Source organism: Podarcis liolepis (assembly GCF_965112155.1).
Source record: "Podarcis liolepis genome assembly, chromosome: 16".
NCBI classification, from domain to species: domain Eukaryota; kingdom Metazoa; phylum Chordata; class Lepidosauria; order Squamata; family Lacertidae; genus Podarcis; species Podarcis liolepis.
The window spans coordinates 22,737,410-22,755,169 of record NC_139567.1 but is presented as its reverse complement, the minus strand read 5'-3'; the positions used below and the strand labels follow the sequence as shown (position 1 = coordinate 22,755,169).

At 44.8% G+C, this 17,760-nt stretch overlaps 2 protein-coding genes across 4 annotated transcripts in view; one reads left to right on the top strand and one right to left on the bottom strand.

The window, feature by feature from the left end:
* The window catches only part of TECTA (tectorin alpha), an 81,541-nt gene that overhangs the window by 2,781 nt on the left and 61,000 nt on the right, over positions 1 to 17,760 (bottom strand). Inside the window, exons 13-21 of one of the 2 annotated variants that reach the window (XR_014520364.1) lie at positions 13,326 to 13,709; positions 11,626 to 11,912; positions 9,111 to 9,391; positions 8,282 to 8,392; positions 5,069 to 5,271; positions 3,384 to 3,547; positions 1,339 to 1,587; positions 1,147 to 1,238; positions 137 to 224 (exon numbers count right to left, since the gene is read on the bottom strand). Coding sequence is in view for 1 of the 2 variants with exons in the window: in XM_083480880.1 (XP_083337006.1) it covers positions 137 to 224; positions 1,076 to 1,238; positions 1,339 to 1,587; positions 3,384 to 3,547; positions 5,069 to 5,271; positions 8,282 to 8,392; positions 9,111 to 9,391; positions 11,626 to 11,912; positions 13,326 to 13,709 (1,930 nt within the window). In the remaining variant the exon portion in view is untranslated. Of the gene's footprint in view, positions 1 to 136; positions 225 to 1,075; positions 1,239 to 1,338; positions 1,588 to 3,383; positions 3,548 to 5,068; positions 5,272 to 8,281; positions 8,393 to 9,110; positions 9,392 to 11,625; positions 11,913 to 13,325; positions 13,710 to 17,760 lie in introns of both variants that reach the window. The other variant, XM_083480880.1, reaches the window with a different exon arrangement.
* Positions 1 to 17,760, top strand: part of LOC310696042 (uncharacterized protein) — a 43,274-nt gene that overhangs the window by 23,287 nt on the left and 2,227 nt on the right. Inside the window, exon 11 of one of the 2 annotated variants that reach the window (XM_083481180.1) lies at positions 6,168 to 6,289. The exons of the other annotated variant lie outside the window; for it this stretch is intronic. The gene's annotated coding sequence lies outside the window, so the exon portion shown is untranslated. Of the gene's footprint in view, positions 1 to 6,167; positions 6,290 to 17,760 lie in introns of those variants that run through there. 2 annotated transcript variants of the gene reach the window in all.

The following is a 17,760-nucleotide window of genomic DNA, read 5'->3' as shown; positions in this document are numbered from 1 at the left end:
CTGCTACCTTGGGGACCAGAGAGTTTATTAACAAAGGCAGGATTCTGTCTTTGCAACATGCTGAATGCCACCACTGTAGCCATGGAGTAAAGTGAACCCATCCTCCTTCAGGAAATTGAAGAAATGCCAGACTTACGCTTCCTCCTGATTGGCCCCACAGAGATGATCTGCTCATTGAGCTCTTTGGTATAGTCATTGGCCCTCCTGGCGTTCTGAGGACAGTTCTGACCAAACAAGGAGAGAAGATTGCTATAAGTGTGTGCACTCTAGAAATCCACCTAGAAATCACGGTAAAGACTTAGAGCAGGTGTGGCCCACCAGATGTTGTTGGGCTCCATGTCCATCATCCAGGTATGATGGTAGTCCAACAACATCTGGAGAACACAGGTAATCTTCCTGGGGATTCCAAAGTTTAGCGGTGACTACTGAGATATCCGGGACGCGGGTGGCGCTGTGGGTTAAATCACAGAGCCTAGGACTTGCCGATCAGAAGGTCAGCGATTCGAATCTCCGCGACGGGGTGAGTTCCCGTTGCTCGGTTCCTGCTCCTGCCAACCTAGCAGTTCGAAAGCACGTCAAAGTGCAAGTAGATAAATAGGTACCGCTCTGGTGGGAAGGTAAACGGCGTTTCCGTGCGCTGCTCTGGTTCGCCAGAAGCGGCTTAGTCATGCTGGCCACATGACCCGGAAGCTGTATGCAGGCTCCCTCGGCCAATAAAGCAAGATGAGCACCGCAACCCCAGAGTCGGCCACGACTGGACCTAATGGTCAGGGGTCCCTTTACCTTTACCTTACTGGGATATCCATAATGCACCACCATCCCTCAAAATGCATGCATTTCCCCATCTACACAGATGCTATTGCTGTGGGTTTCCTGCATTAGTTGGGGGTTTGGACTAGATGACTTCTGAGGTCATTTCCAACTCCATGGTATTGTCACAGGGCACTTTGAGTAGAGTCTCTCCTGCAGACCATAACCACCGAGGTGAGCTTATATAAGATGATCATTGACCCCTGTGTAGAGTCTAAGCTATGCAAATCTACTGGGCCAGGATATAACGCTCCATGCCACCTACTATTTTGCAAGAGTATCTTTCTGAGTCGCAAAGTGAAACGGCACAGTGGAGGTGAACCTCATCGTAATCACCGATGAACTTGAAGACAGTGACGTGAAAGCGGCAAGTCAGTGAAACTCCGTTTTCTTCAATCCCAATTGTGTTATCCTTTATATTCTGGCACCTACAACGCAAAAAAAAAAAAAAAAGTCCCAGCTCTCAACACAACTGTGAGGAATCTCTGGAATTTCCAAAACCGAGGAAGGAAAAAGGGTGTCACTTACCCTTCTTCAATGATGAAGTATCTGAGCTTGTCATTGCTGTCTCGGGAAGGTGTTGCATAACATTTATTCAGCATTAGGATGAGATGGGTGGAATCTGCCCCAAGGACGAAGACGCCAACATACAGCACGTCACGGGTGGTCAGCACCACTTCACCTTGCCGGTAGGGATGCTTGTAGGATGAGTTTTTGTACAGTGCCATCTTGGTTGTGAAACTGCCTTCTTGTGTAGGCACTGTCAGATTAATCACACTGAAAAGGAGAGTTATAAAACTTAACGAAGAGTGAATAGAGAAAATATCCTGGAGAAACCATGGAGCAAGTTTGCTGAGTCAGAGAAGCAAGTCTAAATCTGCCTCCGGTGCCTATTTATTTATTAATTATATTTTGCCCTTTCAAGTATATTATCAGGATGGATTACAATAAAATGCTAAAACACCATAAGGTGATGAATGCACTGAAATAAGCTGTAAACAGCAATTCAGCTACCTCATTCTTCAGACAAATAGCATGGATTATGACTCGCTGTTCTTTTTCCTAATTATTTTATGGTGTTTCTTATGCATACATGAGAACTTTCAAACATTAGGCACCAGAGGCCTCTACAGGAGGGACAATATCTTTTGCAGCCCCAGGTACAAACATATGAGGATCAAAGAGTGATCAGAACAGTACTAACTGGGCAGTTGGAGGGCTGGTTCACATCCTATGTTAGTGTAAGTTTTTGCAACCATAGGGACACCCCATGGGTCTCCAGTCACAGAAACCACATAATGGCTGTATACCTGGAGCTCATGAATTTAATAATAATAATAATAATAATAATAATAATAATAATAATAATAATAATTTATTTATATCCCGCCCATCTGGCTGAGTCTCCCCAGCCACTCAGGGTGGCTCCCAATCAAGTCTTAAAAACAAAGCAGCATTAAATATTAAAAACTTCCATAAACAGGGCTGCCTTCAGATGTCTCTTAAAAATAGGGTAGTTGCTTATTTCCTTGACATCTGATGGGAGGGCGTTCCACAGGGTGGGCACCACTACTGAGAAGGCCCTCTGTCTGGTTCCCTGTAACCTCACTTCTCGCAAAGAGGGAACCGCCAGAAGGCCCTCGGCACTGGATCTCAGTGTCCGGGCTGAACGATGGGGGTGGAGATGCTCTTTCAGGTATACAGGACTGAGGCCGCTTAGGACTTTAAAGGTCAGCAGCAACACTTTGAATTGTGCTCGGAAACGTACTGGGAGCCAATGCAGATTTCTCAGGACCGGTGTTATATGGTCCCGGCAGCCACTCCCAGTCACCAGCCTAGCTTCCGCATTCTGGATTAATTGTAGTTTCCGGGTCACCTTCAAAGGTAGCTCCATGTGGAGCGCATTGCAATAGTCCAAGCAGGAGATAACTAGAGCATGTACCACTCTGGCGAGACAGTCCACGGACAGGTAGGGTCTCAGCCTGCATACCAAATGGAGCTGGTAGACAGCCGCCCTGGACACAGAATTAATCTGCACCTCCATGGACAGCTGTGAGTTCAAAATGACTCCCAGGTTGAGCACCTGGTCCTTCAGGGGCACCGTTACCCCATTCAGGACCAGATTGCGAACCACCTGAAAGAGTCTCCTGTTGCTGTTTTCTGCAGATGCAATAGAGGCGGTGAAGAAGGTCCTCTTCGCTGTCACCATTGCCACTTGGTAGGCTCAACGTTGAGCTCTAGCCCATGTCCTGTCTGATTCAGAATGAGTTTTCTGCCACCGGCGCTCTAGCTGTCTCAATGATTGCATTTATGCCAATTTTCAGACAGTGCTCTCATGAACTCAGACACAGGAATGACATCAGCATTTAAAGGAAGGAAGGAAGGAAGGAAGGAAGGAAGGAAGGAAGGAAGTCAAATCCAATATAACATGTGAATTGACTCCATATATTCCTGTGGGTGTCACCTCAGAGTATCCTGTACCCTTCCAAATAAAGTCAATGAGAGCAGGGTCTTTATTCTTCCCACCCAAATGACCTCTCCATGTGTACAAAGGAAGCAGGTGTTTCTATTACCTGAGCATTGGTCTCACAACGGAATCCAAAGAAATTTTGATGTCAAGCTCATAAGCACAGGAGAATTCAACATTGATAGTTCGGTCCCGAGTGATAATGTTTCCAGTGTTGTTTGCACTTTCAATCCAGACTGTGTTTTTGTACATGATGTGGGTGCTGTTGGACTGCGCAGAGGGGAAAAATGTGGGGGTGGGGAGATACACATAGAAGGATTAAAGGCCTCTTAAATGTGCAGATGCCCTCTCGACACTTGTATTATTCTCTTTAATAGTATCCAAAGCCATAATCTGTGCTTTAGACTACTCAGTAATAACTTGTATTGAGTTCAGTGGAACTTACTCTAAACTGGGTGTATACAGAATTGCAGTCTAATTTTTCTTGCTTAAGTTGAGTGAAATGGAGGGAACCATCCAACAGAAGACTAACCCAAAAGAAGCTACCTTGAGTGAAGAATCTCTTTATGTGGTCTGTGGATAGTCTGAGAAGAATGGAAGTCTGGCAAGTTGAGGAATCAATTAAAAAGTAGATGATCAGTTGACAAAACCTTCTTGAATTTGTGGATAGCCCTAAATAAAATTTCAGGATTACTTATAATAAATTAAAATTATGATAAAAGTCTATGATATATCATAAGCTTCCTAAGGGCAGGACCTGCCTGTCATGGACTGGTTGGATACAGAGGAATAGTGGGAGGAACCAGTTGGGGAACCAACAAGGGAGGAAGGCTCAGAGCTCAGGGAATGGAGGTGGGACAATGATGAGTGATCAGAGGGAGAAGAGAGGGAAGAGGAGATGTCGGAAGCTGAGGAAGTAACAGGACCAAGAAGCAGGGAATGGAGGTGGGACAATGATGAGTGATCAGAGGGAGAAGAGAGGGAAGAGGAGATGTCGGAAGCTGAGGAAGTAACAGGACCAAGAAGCAAGGAATGGAGGTGGGACAATGATGAGTGATCAGAGGGAGAAGAGAGGGAAGAGGAGATGTCGGAAGCTGTGGAAGTAACAGGACCAAGAAGCAAGGAATGGAGGTGGGACAATGATGAGTGATCAGAGGGAGAAGAGAGGGAAGAGGAGATGTCGGAAGCTGAGGAAGTAACAGGACCAAGAAGCAGAGATGGGTCAGGCTGTTGAAGAGTCATGGGGGTCTCAACCTCCTTGTCTGGGAGATTAGCTCCCCTACCTGCTTGCCTCCCAGAACCAGAAGAGGCATTAAAAGGGCAGAGAAGAGTTTGGCGACACACAAACACAGTCTCAGATTGCTTGGGAAGCACCCTGGATAGCAGGAGACTTAGGCAGCTGTGGGGGTGGGGACCTTCAGTCTCAGCAACTGCTTCATGGGGGCAACACCTACTGGAGATGAGTTGCTGTGTTCATTAGGCCCGACACTCATGTGCAGATCATGGGTTTTGTTAATAAAGAGTTAACTCCAACTTGCACAGTGTGATATACTGCTGCTGGCTCTCCTGACATGGCTTAATTTTTTTGCTTATGAAACTCTGTAAAGTACCATATACACCAGTGGTGCTGTATGCATATAACATTCAGAATGCATTTGATGATGTTTTGATGGCAGGGATGCAAAACCTTTCACGGCAGGACTCTAGTGACACAAGCCCAGAACAATCAATGCGCTGAAGAAGAGTGTCATGAGAATAGGAGCAAATCCAGAGTTCCTCAAACATTCTGACCTGCACTATGTTTCCACAGTTGCCCTTGGTGTTATTTATCTGAAAGGAGATGAAATCTTCTCCTTCAATGCCAGGACAGTGGCGGTCATTGATGCGCACCCCTTCTCTTTCAAAGCCTAGCTGAAACAGCTTGCACTTTGAGATGGACACCTCCATCTGGGCAGCTTTGCAGGTCACCTCAGCATCCAGGATGTCTTGCGTGTCTGCAATGAAAAAGAAAAGGAGTGGGGAGCTGTGTGCAGATAAGGGCTAGGCAATTGGTAAATGGATTTCTATCACATTTACTAGTCAAAATACCATTTAAAGGCCACAACACGGTCGAAAATAGAAGTAAAGGACGTGAACATTAACAATTCATTTCAATCAAAGCCTTAGTCCTGATGGCCAGCTGATTTCCTCCCCTATTATTTATGCAAGACTGAGGAAGTCAGATTAATTGTAAAATTAATTCATTAAGATGGAAGTGCATGGTGCCTAGGAATGACTGTTTGCATATATTAATGGCTTATCTAGTGTAAAGCTAGTCTAATATTTATATGCAGGTGATAGGTGCAGTTGTACAAAACCGCAGTGTGGTGTCAGCAGTATGCAGATAACATCCAGCTCTATTTTAAGTTTTACATCAGCTTCTGGTGCAGCACTCAATCCTTAGAGAGTACAAGTTGGAAATAAATCTCAAGAAGATGGTGATTTTGATGGATTGCAAGCCAAATGTGAGAGGTCTAGGAGTCTGTCCTGTCCTGGGTAAATTACACCCGCTTAGAAGGGTACTCCTTGACCTTGTTTTGCTTCTTGAGTTTCAGGTGACAAATAGATTTAACCCATTTTAATTTAATCTTAATCATTGTTTAATTGAATCTTAGCCATGCAATCATGCCATACAAAAATCTCTCATGTTGTTTACTACAAAAGCTGTTTTGTATATCCTTTTAAATTTGGAGATGGTATTTGATTTGTCACCAAGGAAGTTTTTTTTGCTCATTCATGTGTTCTTATGTGATCTCCCAAAATACACCTGGCATTCTACCAGGACCAGAAGTCTTTAACTCAGACTCTTTGATGGGGATGCAGAATAAATCCCCTTCCCTCCTCAATTCAGGTTTGATGGACATTTCCAAGTGATATTTTCCAGGGCTGGCGAGCTGAGGCTACAAGCAATTGACATTCACAGACAGCAAGGAAGATAGCTGTGCAAAATTGATTTTTAATGGTGATAGGATTTTTTTAAATAAAAAAACCCCCTGTGTATTTGTATGGAAATCAGTTGAAGCCTTGGGACTCAGGGCAAGTGGAAAACAAGGCTGGATGAAGCAATGGAAAATAAGGTGATGAAATAATGGGCCATTTTTATGTTCCCGTGGACTGACTCACCACTAAGGTAACTTGGCATTGCACAAATTACAATTGTTTGAAGTAGAACAAAATGTATCTTAGCTGAAGAGCAATTCAAAGTTTCTGTGACAGTATGAAACTTCGACCCTGTCCTAACAAATTCCATTCAAATTATTAATTTCTGTCATCTTAGTCCTACGATCATTCTCCCCCCCCCCAAAATAAAATAATTTATTTGGGGGAGGAAAGAGTTCAAAGGCATATTCCAGCCAGGCAAAATACCAGAGGAGGGGGCAAAGCAGAGTCTGTAAGGAGTTTGGGGGGAAGGGGCTGTATTTAGCCCCCTGGGCCTGAGGTTCTCCCCACATTTTGGCACCACCTTTCCTGCGCCTTCAGCTCCTTTTTGGGGGATCAGAATTCAACCTTGCATTTCACAGAGTCCAGTGTTTCCAAAGGTATCTTTTAATTCTTCTGCTTGGTGAACCACATTCTAGGCCAGAAAGAATCAAGGTGGGGGCAGCAGGTGCCAGGCACCCCATAAATGGCACTGACAGAAGACAGGGCTGCCCCGATCCCAAGCAGCCTCTCTAAAGTGAACAGTTCAGGAGCAACGTTTGCGGATGAGGATCGTGGCTGCAAGTGAGAGACACCCACCCGCTCCCCTGGTGCAAAGAGTCCATAAAAAGCTCAGCAGCCACTCAAGGGCCATCTTGCCCCGTCCTACGATCATTCTGTAACATCCTTGTATCTAAGAGCAGGGACAGTATTCCAGAAACAAAAATTTAGCGTCATCACACCTACAAAAGTGATGTCTGATACTTCCTAAACTAGGGGTGGAAAAGATGGAAGATATAAGAGAAAAAACCAAGATTCCTTAAGACTACACATACTTGATATTATTTGCGAGGAGAAAAACTCAAGGCTGCATCGAATGTTCTCCATCCACTAGTGCAAGAATTTAAAAGTTGAGCAACAGAGGAATCCAATGCAGCGCCTACAATTGTGGAAGCTGTGAAACAGCCAACCCTCGTTGACCAATAGCTGATTTTTGTGTGCAATCTGTTTCTTAACCATCTTTGGAAAATGTACTTTGTTTTTCTTTGCACAACAGTTTTCTGGCAGTGCAACATATAGACTGCTAGGTGACTTTAACTTAACGCTGCATTGCATACACCACTCAGCCAACATGAAAACCAGATCTACATCCTCAACAAACCTTGAAATTACGAGCACCAAGACTGACATCACAAGTTACTCGCTGGACGGAAGCAAACTTTCTTCTAAACTTGGGGTAGCCAATATGATGCCTACCGAATGCTAAGCTCTCTTCAGCCCAGCCACCATGGCTGATGGGGAGGGATGATTGGAGTTGTAAATCAACAACATCTAGAGAGCACTGCATTGGCTACCCACATCCTAAACTAAGGGATGGGAGGGAGAGAGAAGGCTGGACTGTTCTTAAAGGGACAATGCACTGTTAATTCACTGTGCCTGGATCATATATGTGAAGGACACAGTGATACATGCAGAAGATCATGCCAGAGACTCAATGCTGGTTGTGACTGTCTAATAAAGTTTGAATGCCCCAGAGTGGCTGGGGAAACCCAGCCAGATGGGCGGGGAATGAATGAATGAATGAATGATATTTCACATCACCTGGATAGTATCCATGATACAGGCATACTGCCTGCATAAGTGGGGAATCTATGAAAACACATGGAGTTGGGGGCTGCAGGTTTTAGGCAAGCCTACAGTAAGTAGAGAATGCTTGCTGTTTGGATCACCTATGAATGCATTTATGCTCCCTCTGTAACAGGGATGTGTTAGAGATGCTTTCCCAGTCACCCCTTGGCAGCTTCAACACGGCCACTGGTAACTCACTATTTCCATAGGGTGGTGGTTCTATGCAGCCACACAGCTCTCCTCCATTCTCCACTTCACAAGTTCTGTTGGGACAATCTGCCCCCACACAGGGATCTTCAACCACTCCTGCTAAAAAGGAAAAAGGAGGGGGAAACAAAGGAGGACAACCAATTTATTTTAAGACCAGTTGCATGAGCTGCTGTTTATCACTTACACACAAAGTGCTAACACAAGAGAAGACCTAGGCATTTTTTCCTATGTTAACCAGCCTTTGTTGGGGAGATGTGAATTACTCTAAGGTGTAATCAATCATTTGTCATAATCAAGGGAATTATGTAGGTCTTTATATTCACCATTGCAAAGAATACTATCCAGAGGGGATCTCTAAGCTTGGATGGCAAGGAACACAGTGAATCAACTGGCTGTAATGCAGGGCTGCATCCAACTAACTTCTACTCAGAGCAGTCCCATTGAAATCAATGAAACTATGTAGGCCATGCTATTAACTTCAGTGGTTCCACTCCAAGTATTTGGCTACAATTCATATATTTCAGAGTCTAAGAACTAATGAGTTTGGGATTTTTCAAATTTTTATTTTTATTTTACAATGCCTCTTGTTTCCCTGAAATAAAAAGTGAGCCCCCAAGGCTGTTACATGCTGAAAGTGTTGCCTAGATAGCCCTTTATTGTGCTCCCGATAAATCTGCAATAACGTAGCTGGTCAACAGCAGGATCTAACATGCCAAATGTGCCCTTGAATGGCTGTTTTATTGACTTAGGGAAGCCCACTGTGACAAAGTTTGAGAATTTCTCAGTAGGAAGATGGAACTAATCCTAGCTCGCTTACAGCAATTTTCCTTCTCAATCCATTCTGTGCTGAGAATTCCAAAGGAGCGGCAGGCCTCCCCATAGGCTGCCAGAGAGCCACAGAGCTGGTACTTCTTCTGGTTGTAGCAGCCGTCGAGAAAGCAGGATTCATAGAAGGGCATTGGGTCCAGCAGCCCGTAACAAGGCTGAAAGAAGCCTTTCATGTCAGTAAGCTTGAGGCAGTAGCTGTCGCTCTGCAGTACCTGGATCTGCACGTTGTCACAGGTGGCAGCGTACTGAGCGTATTGAAGCTCATTGCAGCTGGAATCACAAAAACCACAAAAGACTGCAGAATACTGAAGATGTGGAAAGGTGTACAAGAAGCATGGGGAAGAGCACAGCGGTGGAAGCTGTATCAGGAAACCATGTCTGTGTGCAGTGAGGCACTAGTATGGAACATATTTCTAGGCAGTGAGTAGTCTTCATGCAAGGGAGTGGCCATTGGCTTTTCTCAACAGGAGGGACTATAAAAAGGCTTCCTACGTGGGCTTGGACTTCGCTTGAGCAATAATAGTTTCTGCTGGCTGAGGCTTGTTCCCTGACTTGGCCTCCTCACCTCTGACTCCTGGCATGATTCCTAGCTCCCACTTGCTTATGACCCAGCTCTGGCACATGAATGCGTGTTGCATGCAGAAGCTGCCTCTCCTGGCCCCTGAAAGGACCAAAGCCCACCCTGTCTTATCTTTCATTAAATAGACATTGTCCAGGCCTTTTAAGATTTTCACTGCAACCAGAAATAGCTAAAAGTCTATGTGTTTTTATAGAATATATAAAGAGACAAGTGCAAATTGGGATTCTGCAGTCTCCAAACTCTTATCCCGGCTTTTGCAGCAGGCTCAGGAAATGAGTATTTGTCCTTTCCTTCACCTAGAGTGAGAGTGGGGACCTCAGGGCCCCAGGGGACTGAATGCAGCCTGCCAGGACTCTTTTATTGTAGTAGTGGTAGTAGCAGTAGTAGTAGTAGTAGTAGTAGTAGTAGTAGTAGTAGTAGTAGTAGTTATCCTGTCTTTTTCCCTAATGGGACTCAAGACAGCTTACAAATAAAAACAAGAATCGCTAAAAACATAGGAAAAAGCTATCATTAAAAAACAAACACTGATAGTATCTAAACTATATACATATCTAAAATCTGTTTAAAACACAGCAATAATTACAATAAGCACAAGCCCTTTAATTAAAAGCAGTCGATTCCCCAAAGCCTGTCAGAACAGTAATGTCTTTGCCTGCTGGCAGAAGGACAGCAAGGAGGGAGCCAGTCTAGCTTCTCTAGGGAAGGTGCTCCAAAATCTGGGAGCAGCTACTGAGAAGGCCCTATCCTCCATCTCCACCAAGCACGCCCTTGAGGGTGGTGAGACCAAGAGAAGGGAATCCCCTGAAGATCTCAAAACCTGAGCAGGGTTGTATGAGGGAATACAGTCTTTCAGACAGCTCGAACCTAAGCCATGTAGGGATTTATAGGTGATAACTAGTGCTTTGAGTTGTGCCTGGAAACAGACCACCAGTAGCCTGTGCAGTTCCTCTAGCAAGGGAGTCTACGCTCCCTGTGATCAGCTCCGGTCAACAATCTGGCTGCAGCTCTTTGAGGTAGTTGAGGTTTTTGAGCACGTAGTGTGTGTTACAGCAATCCACATGGGATGTGCCACTGTGGCCAAATCAGACATCTCAAGGAATGGGTGCAGCTGGTTCACTAGCTTTCACTGTGCAAATGCCTTTCACTGGCCATTCATGTTCAGGGCTGAGTCTAGGACCATGCCTAAACTGTGAACCTGTGTCTTCAGGGGGAGTGTTACCCCATCCAGCACAGGCTGAATCCCTATTCCCTGTTCTGTCTTCTGACTGACCAAGAGCACCTCTATCTTGCCTGGATTAAACTTCAATTTGTTCACCCTCATCAAGTCCATTACTGATGACAGACGCTGGTTTAGAACTGAGACAGCTTCCTTGGCTCTAGGTGGAAAGGAGAAATAGAACTGAGGTGGAAACTACACACATAGAAAAAAACGTTGTGAAAATGCTTTTTTAAAAAAAGTTTTTTTAAAAATACATTGACTTTGCCATAGCTCACTTTTGCCATCTAGTGTCACATTTGTATATTGCACTTTACAACACACTTAAAACGTTTTATTTGTAGCTGTATAGCTGAGTCCTGAGTGTCATCAGCATACTGGTGGCACTGAACCCCAACAACCTCTCCTAGTGGTTTTTGTTAAATAGCATGGGGGACAGATCAGAACCCTGAGGGACCCCACAGGCCAACAGGAGTCCCCCAGCACCACCTTCTGGGTTCACCTCTCCAGGAAGGAACAGAGCCACTGTAAAACAGTGCCTCCGAGTCCCACCCCCTCTCTAAACCACACCTCTTCTCCTCAGGCCATGTCTTTCATTGGTGCTGCTCCACATCCTTCTCAATTGCTTTTGTCTTGCCCTGCCCTCAATTGCTTTTGCCTGGCTGGAATGTGACCCTTTCCTCAGCCCCCTTGCATCTCTCCATGTACCTCTTCTGCATGCCATTCGTCTTCCAACTCTGGGCCAGGAACACACTGCTCACCACCGGCTTCCCTCGCAAGGTGACATAATCATCTGTGCGATCCCCGTTGAAATTCCCGCAAAGGCCACATACTTTATTCTGCAGTCGCTCACTGATGGCGATTTTGATGACGTTGAAGCCATTGTAATGGATCTGGATATCTGGGCTGGTATCAATGACCAGGAAGCCCTCTATGCTGTAGATTTTGGTTGACAAACCAGTCACAAAGGGGACGTTCACCTGTGTCCCATTCACCTGATCAAGAAATCAAGCAATATTTCATGCTACATTGATGCATCTTTCTCTCTTTTCTGGCTAACTTATAAAAATGGACAAGATCATATGAAAAATTGTAAGACTCAGTTTTGAAAGGTTAAACTCCTATGTTCAAATTGCGTGTGAGAACTTGATGCCAGTCATCTTACACAATGAAGACATCAAATTAAGCTGATTGGTTTAGCTGAATTTTGGAATGAATAAATCTGAATTTCAGAATTCAATGTTCCAAATTCCCAACCAGTGTGGTGTGGTGTAGTGGTTAAGAGCGGTACTCTCGTAATCTGGGTAACTGGGTTCACGTCTCCGCTCCTCCACATGCAGCTGCTGGGTGACCTTGGGCCAGTCACACTTCTCTGAAGTCTCTCAGCCCCACTCACCTCACAGAGTGTTTGTTGTGGGGGAGGAAGGGAAAGGAGAATGTTAGCCGCTTTGAGACTCCTTAAAGGGAGTGAAAGGCGGGATATCAAATCCAAACTCTTCTTTCACGAAAAAAGATTGGGATTTTCTGTTAGCAAGGAAAGTCAACTCTTCAGATAGTGCTAGAGGGGCTTTCAATTTCAGAGGCTACAGGTTCAGGTCCTAGTTCAGGTCCTAGGTTCAGGTTCAAGACAAGCACCTAATATTAGCCTAAGTAGGTCATAATACCAGGATCAGATTTTCTGTACCTAAAGGGTGAGACCATGGACTTCAAGAAAGTGACAGATTGGAGCAAGGATTCAGTCTCAGCTCAAACCATCCCACTTTCCCTGGAGCCTGTTGTCATCACTCTCATATCCCAAACAGTCCACTCCAGAAATTGCAGTTGAGCCTCCACCTTCACAACACTGTCAGAGCTTACTGAATCAAGCACGGCCCCGTTAAATACAGGGTCTTTCATTGGTGGGGGTTAAGGTAGCCACCTGAAATGAAGTGCAGCCTATTTAGAACCTCGGTGAACTCCAAATTGCTACTGAAGCACCATCTGATCCTTGCTGGTGTGTAACTTCTCTACGCATCCAGGAATCTACTTGGATGTGTCAAGAGCCCCATTTGTACATAAACTCTTGACTGAACACCCCCTGCCCCCATGGGCTTGCTTACTACCTGGAATAGGATGCTGTGTATCATTACTCGAGTCTTGGGATTTAGACAGTTCCTAGGGGACCACCAGCTACCTATGGATTAAATTGCCCCTGATGGTTCTTGTTCTGCTTCCACTGTTAGGTGCAGAATGCTTCTGAATACCAGTTGCTGGAAACCACCAGAAGGGGAGAGCACTCAGGTCCAGCTTGTGGGCATCCCATGGGCATCTGGTTGGCCACTATGAGAACAGGATGCTGGGTCTATGGGCCACTGGTTTCACCCAGCAGGCTCTTACGGTCTAGCATTCTAAATGAGTCAGTACTGTACCTTGACAGTATTACGATCGCTGATAAGAATCTGTTCTTCATTGATATAGAAGTAAACAGGTGAGATGACTGTCAGGTTTGGGGACGACCACTTATCAAAATTGATGATGAGCTGGAAGGAGACATCAGGGAGTTTCTGGCAGATTGTGGAGAGGACAAAGGCACAGTTGGCAGGGAAGCGGAGGAAGGCACCATCAAACGTGCGGAACACCCCTCCACCTGCCGCAATGCAGTAGGAACTCTTCTTGCTGAAGCAGCCACGAACTCCATTCCGGAGGGCGCACTCCTCGTCCGACTTGCACTGCCGTGGGTCGCACTGGATGAGGTTGCGGCGGAAACAGCGGCAGCGGCGGGTGCAGTCGCTGCTCCAGAAGAGCTGCTTGGGCTGCAGGAAATGAGCAAGAAAGAGAAGGAAGCAATAACATGAATGAAGCATGAAAAGCTGTAACATGAAAGCCCACAGTGGATCCATCCAAGAAAGGGTATACATGTGGTCACAGTGAATGCCCAAATCAAAGACAAGAATCCAAAGTACATGCACTTTTTTCAACACCAGAGGTTGTGGGTCCTGTTCTGTGCCTGCTGGCTAACAAGTGGGGTGGGTGGGTCTGAGAAGTGATACCATTTTGGTCATGTTACCAACCCTACAGAACACTGTACCCAGGAAAGCATGCTGGCTCCCATCATTTAAAGCACATTTCCACTCCCTCAGGGAGTTCTGCGGATCAGAGTTTGTTAAGGGTACTGGGAATTGTAGCTTTGTGGGAGGGATAAGCTACAGTTCCCAGGATTCTTTGAGGAAGAGAGTGTGCTTTAAATGAATAGTGTGTACACAGCCCTTGTCTGTCAGCCTCCTAGATACGATCTGGCTCTTCTGGGAGGCTTTTAGTGGTGGCTGACTGCCATTTCTGAATGTCCTTCTTGTTGCTGTTGATGAGATTGTGTCTTCATATCGATTTCATTTCTTTGCTTACTGCTTTGATGGGGTTATGCAGGTTTGCTTCAGTGCTTTATTGTTTGCTGTTGCGCCAGTTTTGCTTAGTGTTGTGATGGTCCAGATTGTTTTAATTATACCCACATTGTTAGCTGCTTTGATTTCTTTTGAAGAGAAAGTGAGAGATACATTTTAAAAAGAATCAAATGAAATTGTTTTTTTCACATTTGGACAATCGTGTGTATTAAGACCCCTACCACGTTTCAGCTGTTTGATGTGATATACCTGGATTGAGAAAAAGAAATGATGCTCCCTGGCCAGAAAAGGCAATGTGAGAAATGGATCCCATTCATATTGAGCAATGCTAGCTACAAAACAAGATTTTTTGTTGTTGTTGTTACTACTACTAGGTCCAGGGTGCCTTAAGAACTCACAGAGCCCTATATCCCAGCTCAAACATGGAGGGAATCTGGAGAAGTGCTGTTGTCTGCTACATTATAGAGGCCCAACTGGCCTCCACTAGGAGCTGAGCATTTAATGTTGCTATTTCCATCCTGTGAAACACTCTTCCAAATCTGTATTTGGCAGGCATCCTTACTATGGGCTTTCAAGAATCTCCTGAATACCTTTTTATTTCAGTACACCTGATCAGTTGCCTAAAAATGTCCCTTGAGTAGCCAGTCATTTGTATACTACCGTGGTGTTTCAGGAGAGGGCAAAATATAAACACTTCTCTTTAGAAACAAAGACCATCATCATCTCTTCAAGCAGATAGTGGCCTGATCCTAAAACTTACTATGGTTTGGTTTGGTCTCAAGACATTTGCAACGGATCAGGGCTCTGCAGACTCTTGTGCTGATTGACACAGAGTGTTCCTTGCAACCAGGAGAGGGCAGTCATGTAGTACCTATTTAAACAGACACCCTGCATGTTGTCAACTGATCTGCGGGAGGCTGAAAATCCACTGGCAGGGACTTTAGGCATTTATCACACTGAAACCTGTGGATTTTGTCTGTGTGCTTCTCCCCAGAGTACATGCAGGCACCCCAAAGGGTTGTTTCCTGGAGAATGGCTGCCTATCTGTGATGTGATGCCTGTGTGTTCCCAAGGGCATTGTGTTTACATCCCCCAAAATCAAGCTATTAGGCTTGGCAAAGAGCAACAGTCATACATACAAAAGAAAAACTTGGGATTTTCATTATATTAAGTGCACATCTGGATTCATCTGTCAGCCTCATTCACAGATGCATGTTCATCAACTGGTGATCATAGCAGTGGGTGATGATTTGCTCAGCTGTAACACCAAACTATGGTTTGGCCTTACATGCATGAGTAGAGCCTTGTGCTTGTGCATTCCTGCTTCCTTCTCCATCTTTGCCATTGTGTCTGAACACAGCAAACTATGGTTTATTCAAAGTACAGTTTGCCCTCAAACCAGGATCCCAATCAAGGAAATAAGTAAGGTTTTGTATCCTGGTTTAAGGGCAGGCCATGGTTTGCTGAGAACCCAACAGTAAGTGAAGATGTTGTGTCATGCAATGGAAGAAAGAAATGGCTGAACATGAGGCTCTGTTCGCACACACAATGCCAAACCATAGTATGGTGTTACATTTGAGTGAATCAAGAGTTGTAGGGTGGAAATAGTTCACAATCAATTGAGAGCTATCAATGGCTGAATAATCAAGTGGCATACATACAACATGTGTGAGCCTGCCCTTAGCCGAACACAATTCCTGAACTATCGTTAACTGTGGGAAAAAGTTGCTGTTTATTCACCATTCATCCCAATTTGTATGTCCAAAGTTTGCAGGTAGGTTAGACAACACTGGTTATCTACTGAGTTTTCATTCCGATTCATTTGCGGGCAGGTTAGATGACATTGTATCAAGAAATTGTTTATGCCCTACTTTCTAGTGCATTTTCTCGACACTTTCCTTATCACGTAAAGTCCAATTTTGGGAGGAAGCAGCCAGGTTTGTTGCACAAGAGAATCAGCCTTAATTTGACAACTTTCATTTGCTAGTATGTGACTGAATCCCACCTGAAAATACAGTGGTACCTCGGGTTAAGTACTTAATTCATTCTGGAGGTCCGTTCTTAACCTGAAACTGTTCTTAACCTGAAGCACCACTTTAGCTAATGGGGCCTCCTGCTGACGCCGGGCTGCCAGAGCACGATTTCTGTCCTCATCCTGAAGCAAAGTTCTTAACCCGAGGTACTATTTCTGGGTTAGTGGAGTCTGTAACCTGAAGTGTATGTAACCCGAGGTACCACTGTAGTGACAGTCTGGAATATAAGCATTGACACTTGCCTTTCCACCTAATCAGCCTTTTTCTTAGGAACTGGGCATGGGGGAAGGAATAGTAGAATTGTAGAGTTGGAAGGGACCATGAGGGTGCAGGGAACGTACCATTGAGTAGTGCCAGAAAACAGCACTGCTTCCAACAGACAAGGACAAATGAATGAAAGGAGACTTTAGATCACTTCCGTGTAAGTCGGCCAAAGCACTGCAAGGTCAGCTAGCTTTCCAGTGCTGCTTGCCTTCCTCCCCTTCTGTTTTTACACGCAACCTGACTTGAGGGCTTAATTCTGGCCCCCCAAAAAGGGGTGTGAAAAATTGCAAACCAATACTACTCGCTGACACCTTTATCGCTCGTAAAAGCAAAGAAATTCAAAGTTACAGTTTCCACAGCAACCTCGCTTCGCTCCTCGTTCCAAACAGAGCTCAACAAATATCCTGTTGACCACTGATGTGTACTTTTGCAGAGGAGCACGCATTACATTCCACCCCTCTTGTTATTAGATTTATAGAATAATTGAGCGCATGAGCTTGCTTCTCAGTTGATAAGGGGCTGTGGTAGCCACATTGTAAAAGAAAGTAACTGCTAGAAAGTGGAGAGGCAAAGCTGGCTATGCGAGCCATTATTCATGGCAGCCATCCTGCTGTCCGAACCGGCAATACAACAGACCTTGCGAAAGGGTTGCAATTATGACTTTGAAAGAAAAGGTAAAGGGTGCTTTTGAACATCAAAATAATTCCATAACAAATTATCTATACCCTTCAACATTTCACGGGAAACGTGTAGGGTTGCTTGAGTAGTTCAGTTTCTAGGAATTTGGATACAAAGTGATTGGATCTGCACCTTTTAGGTTGCATTCACATAGTGATTTATTCCATTTCCCCCAGAATTACCCTGCCTCTTAATTTTTGTATTATATATGGGCTTTCAAGTGACATAATAGTCACTTTCGGAAAACTGAAGGAACGTAACGTGTTTAGCACTCACTTCCATGTTATTTGATTCAGAAAAAAAGTCAATTTGCAGACCCTTTGCGCTGGAAAATCACAGGAGCAGAGTGAGGAAATCTGGGGTGATATACAGGCATACAGTTCTTCCTTGCTCTTTTCATGGGGGAATCATGGAGGAGCAGAAGGCATGTGCAGAAAGGCTGGGGGAGTAGTGATGTTGTTCAATGACAATCATTGTTTTGCTGCAGCTCG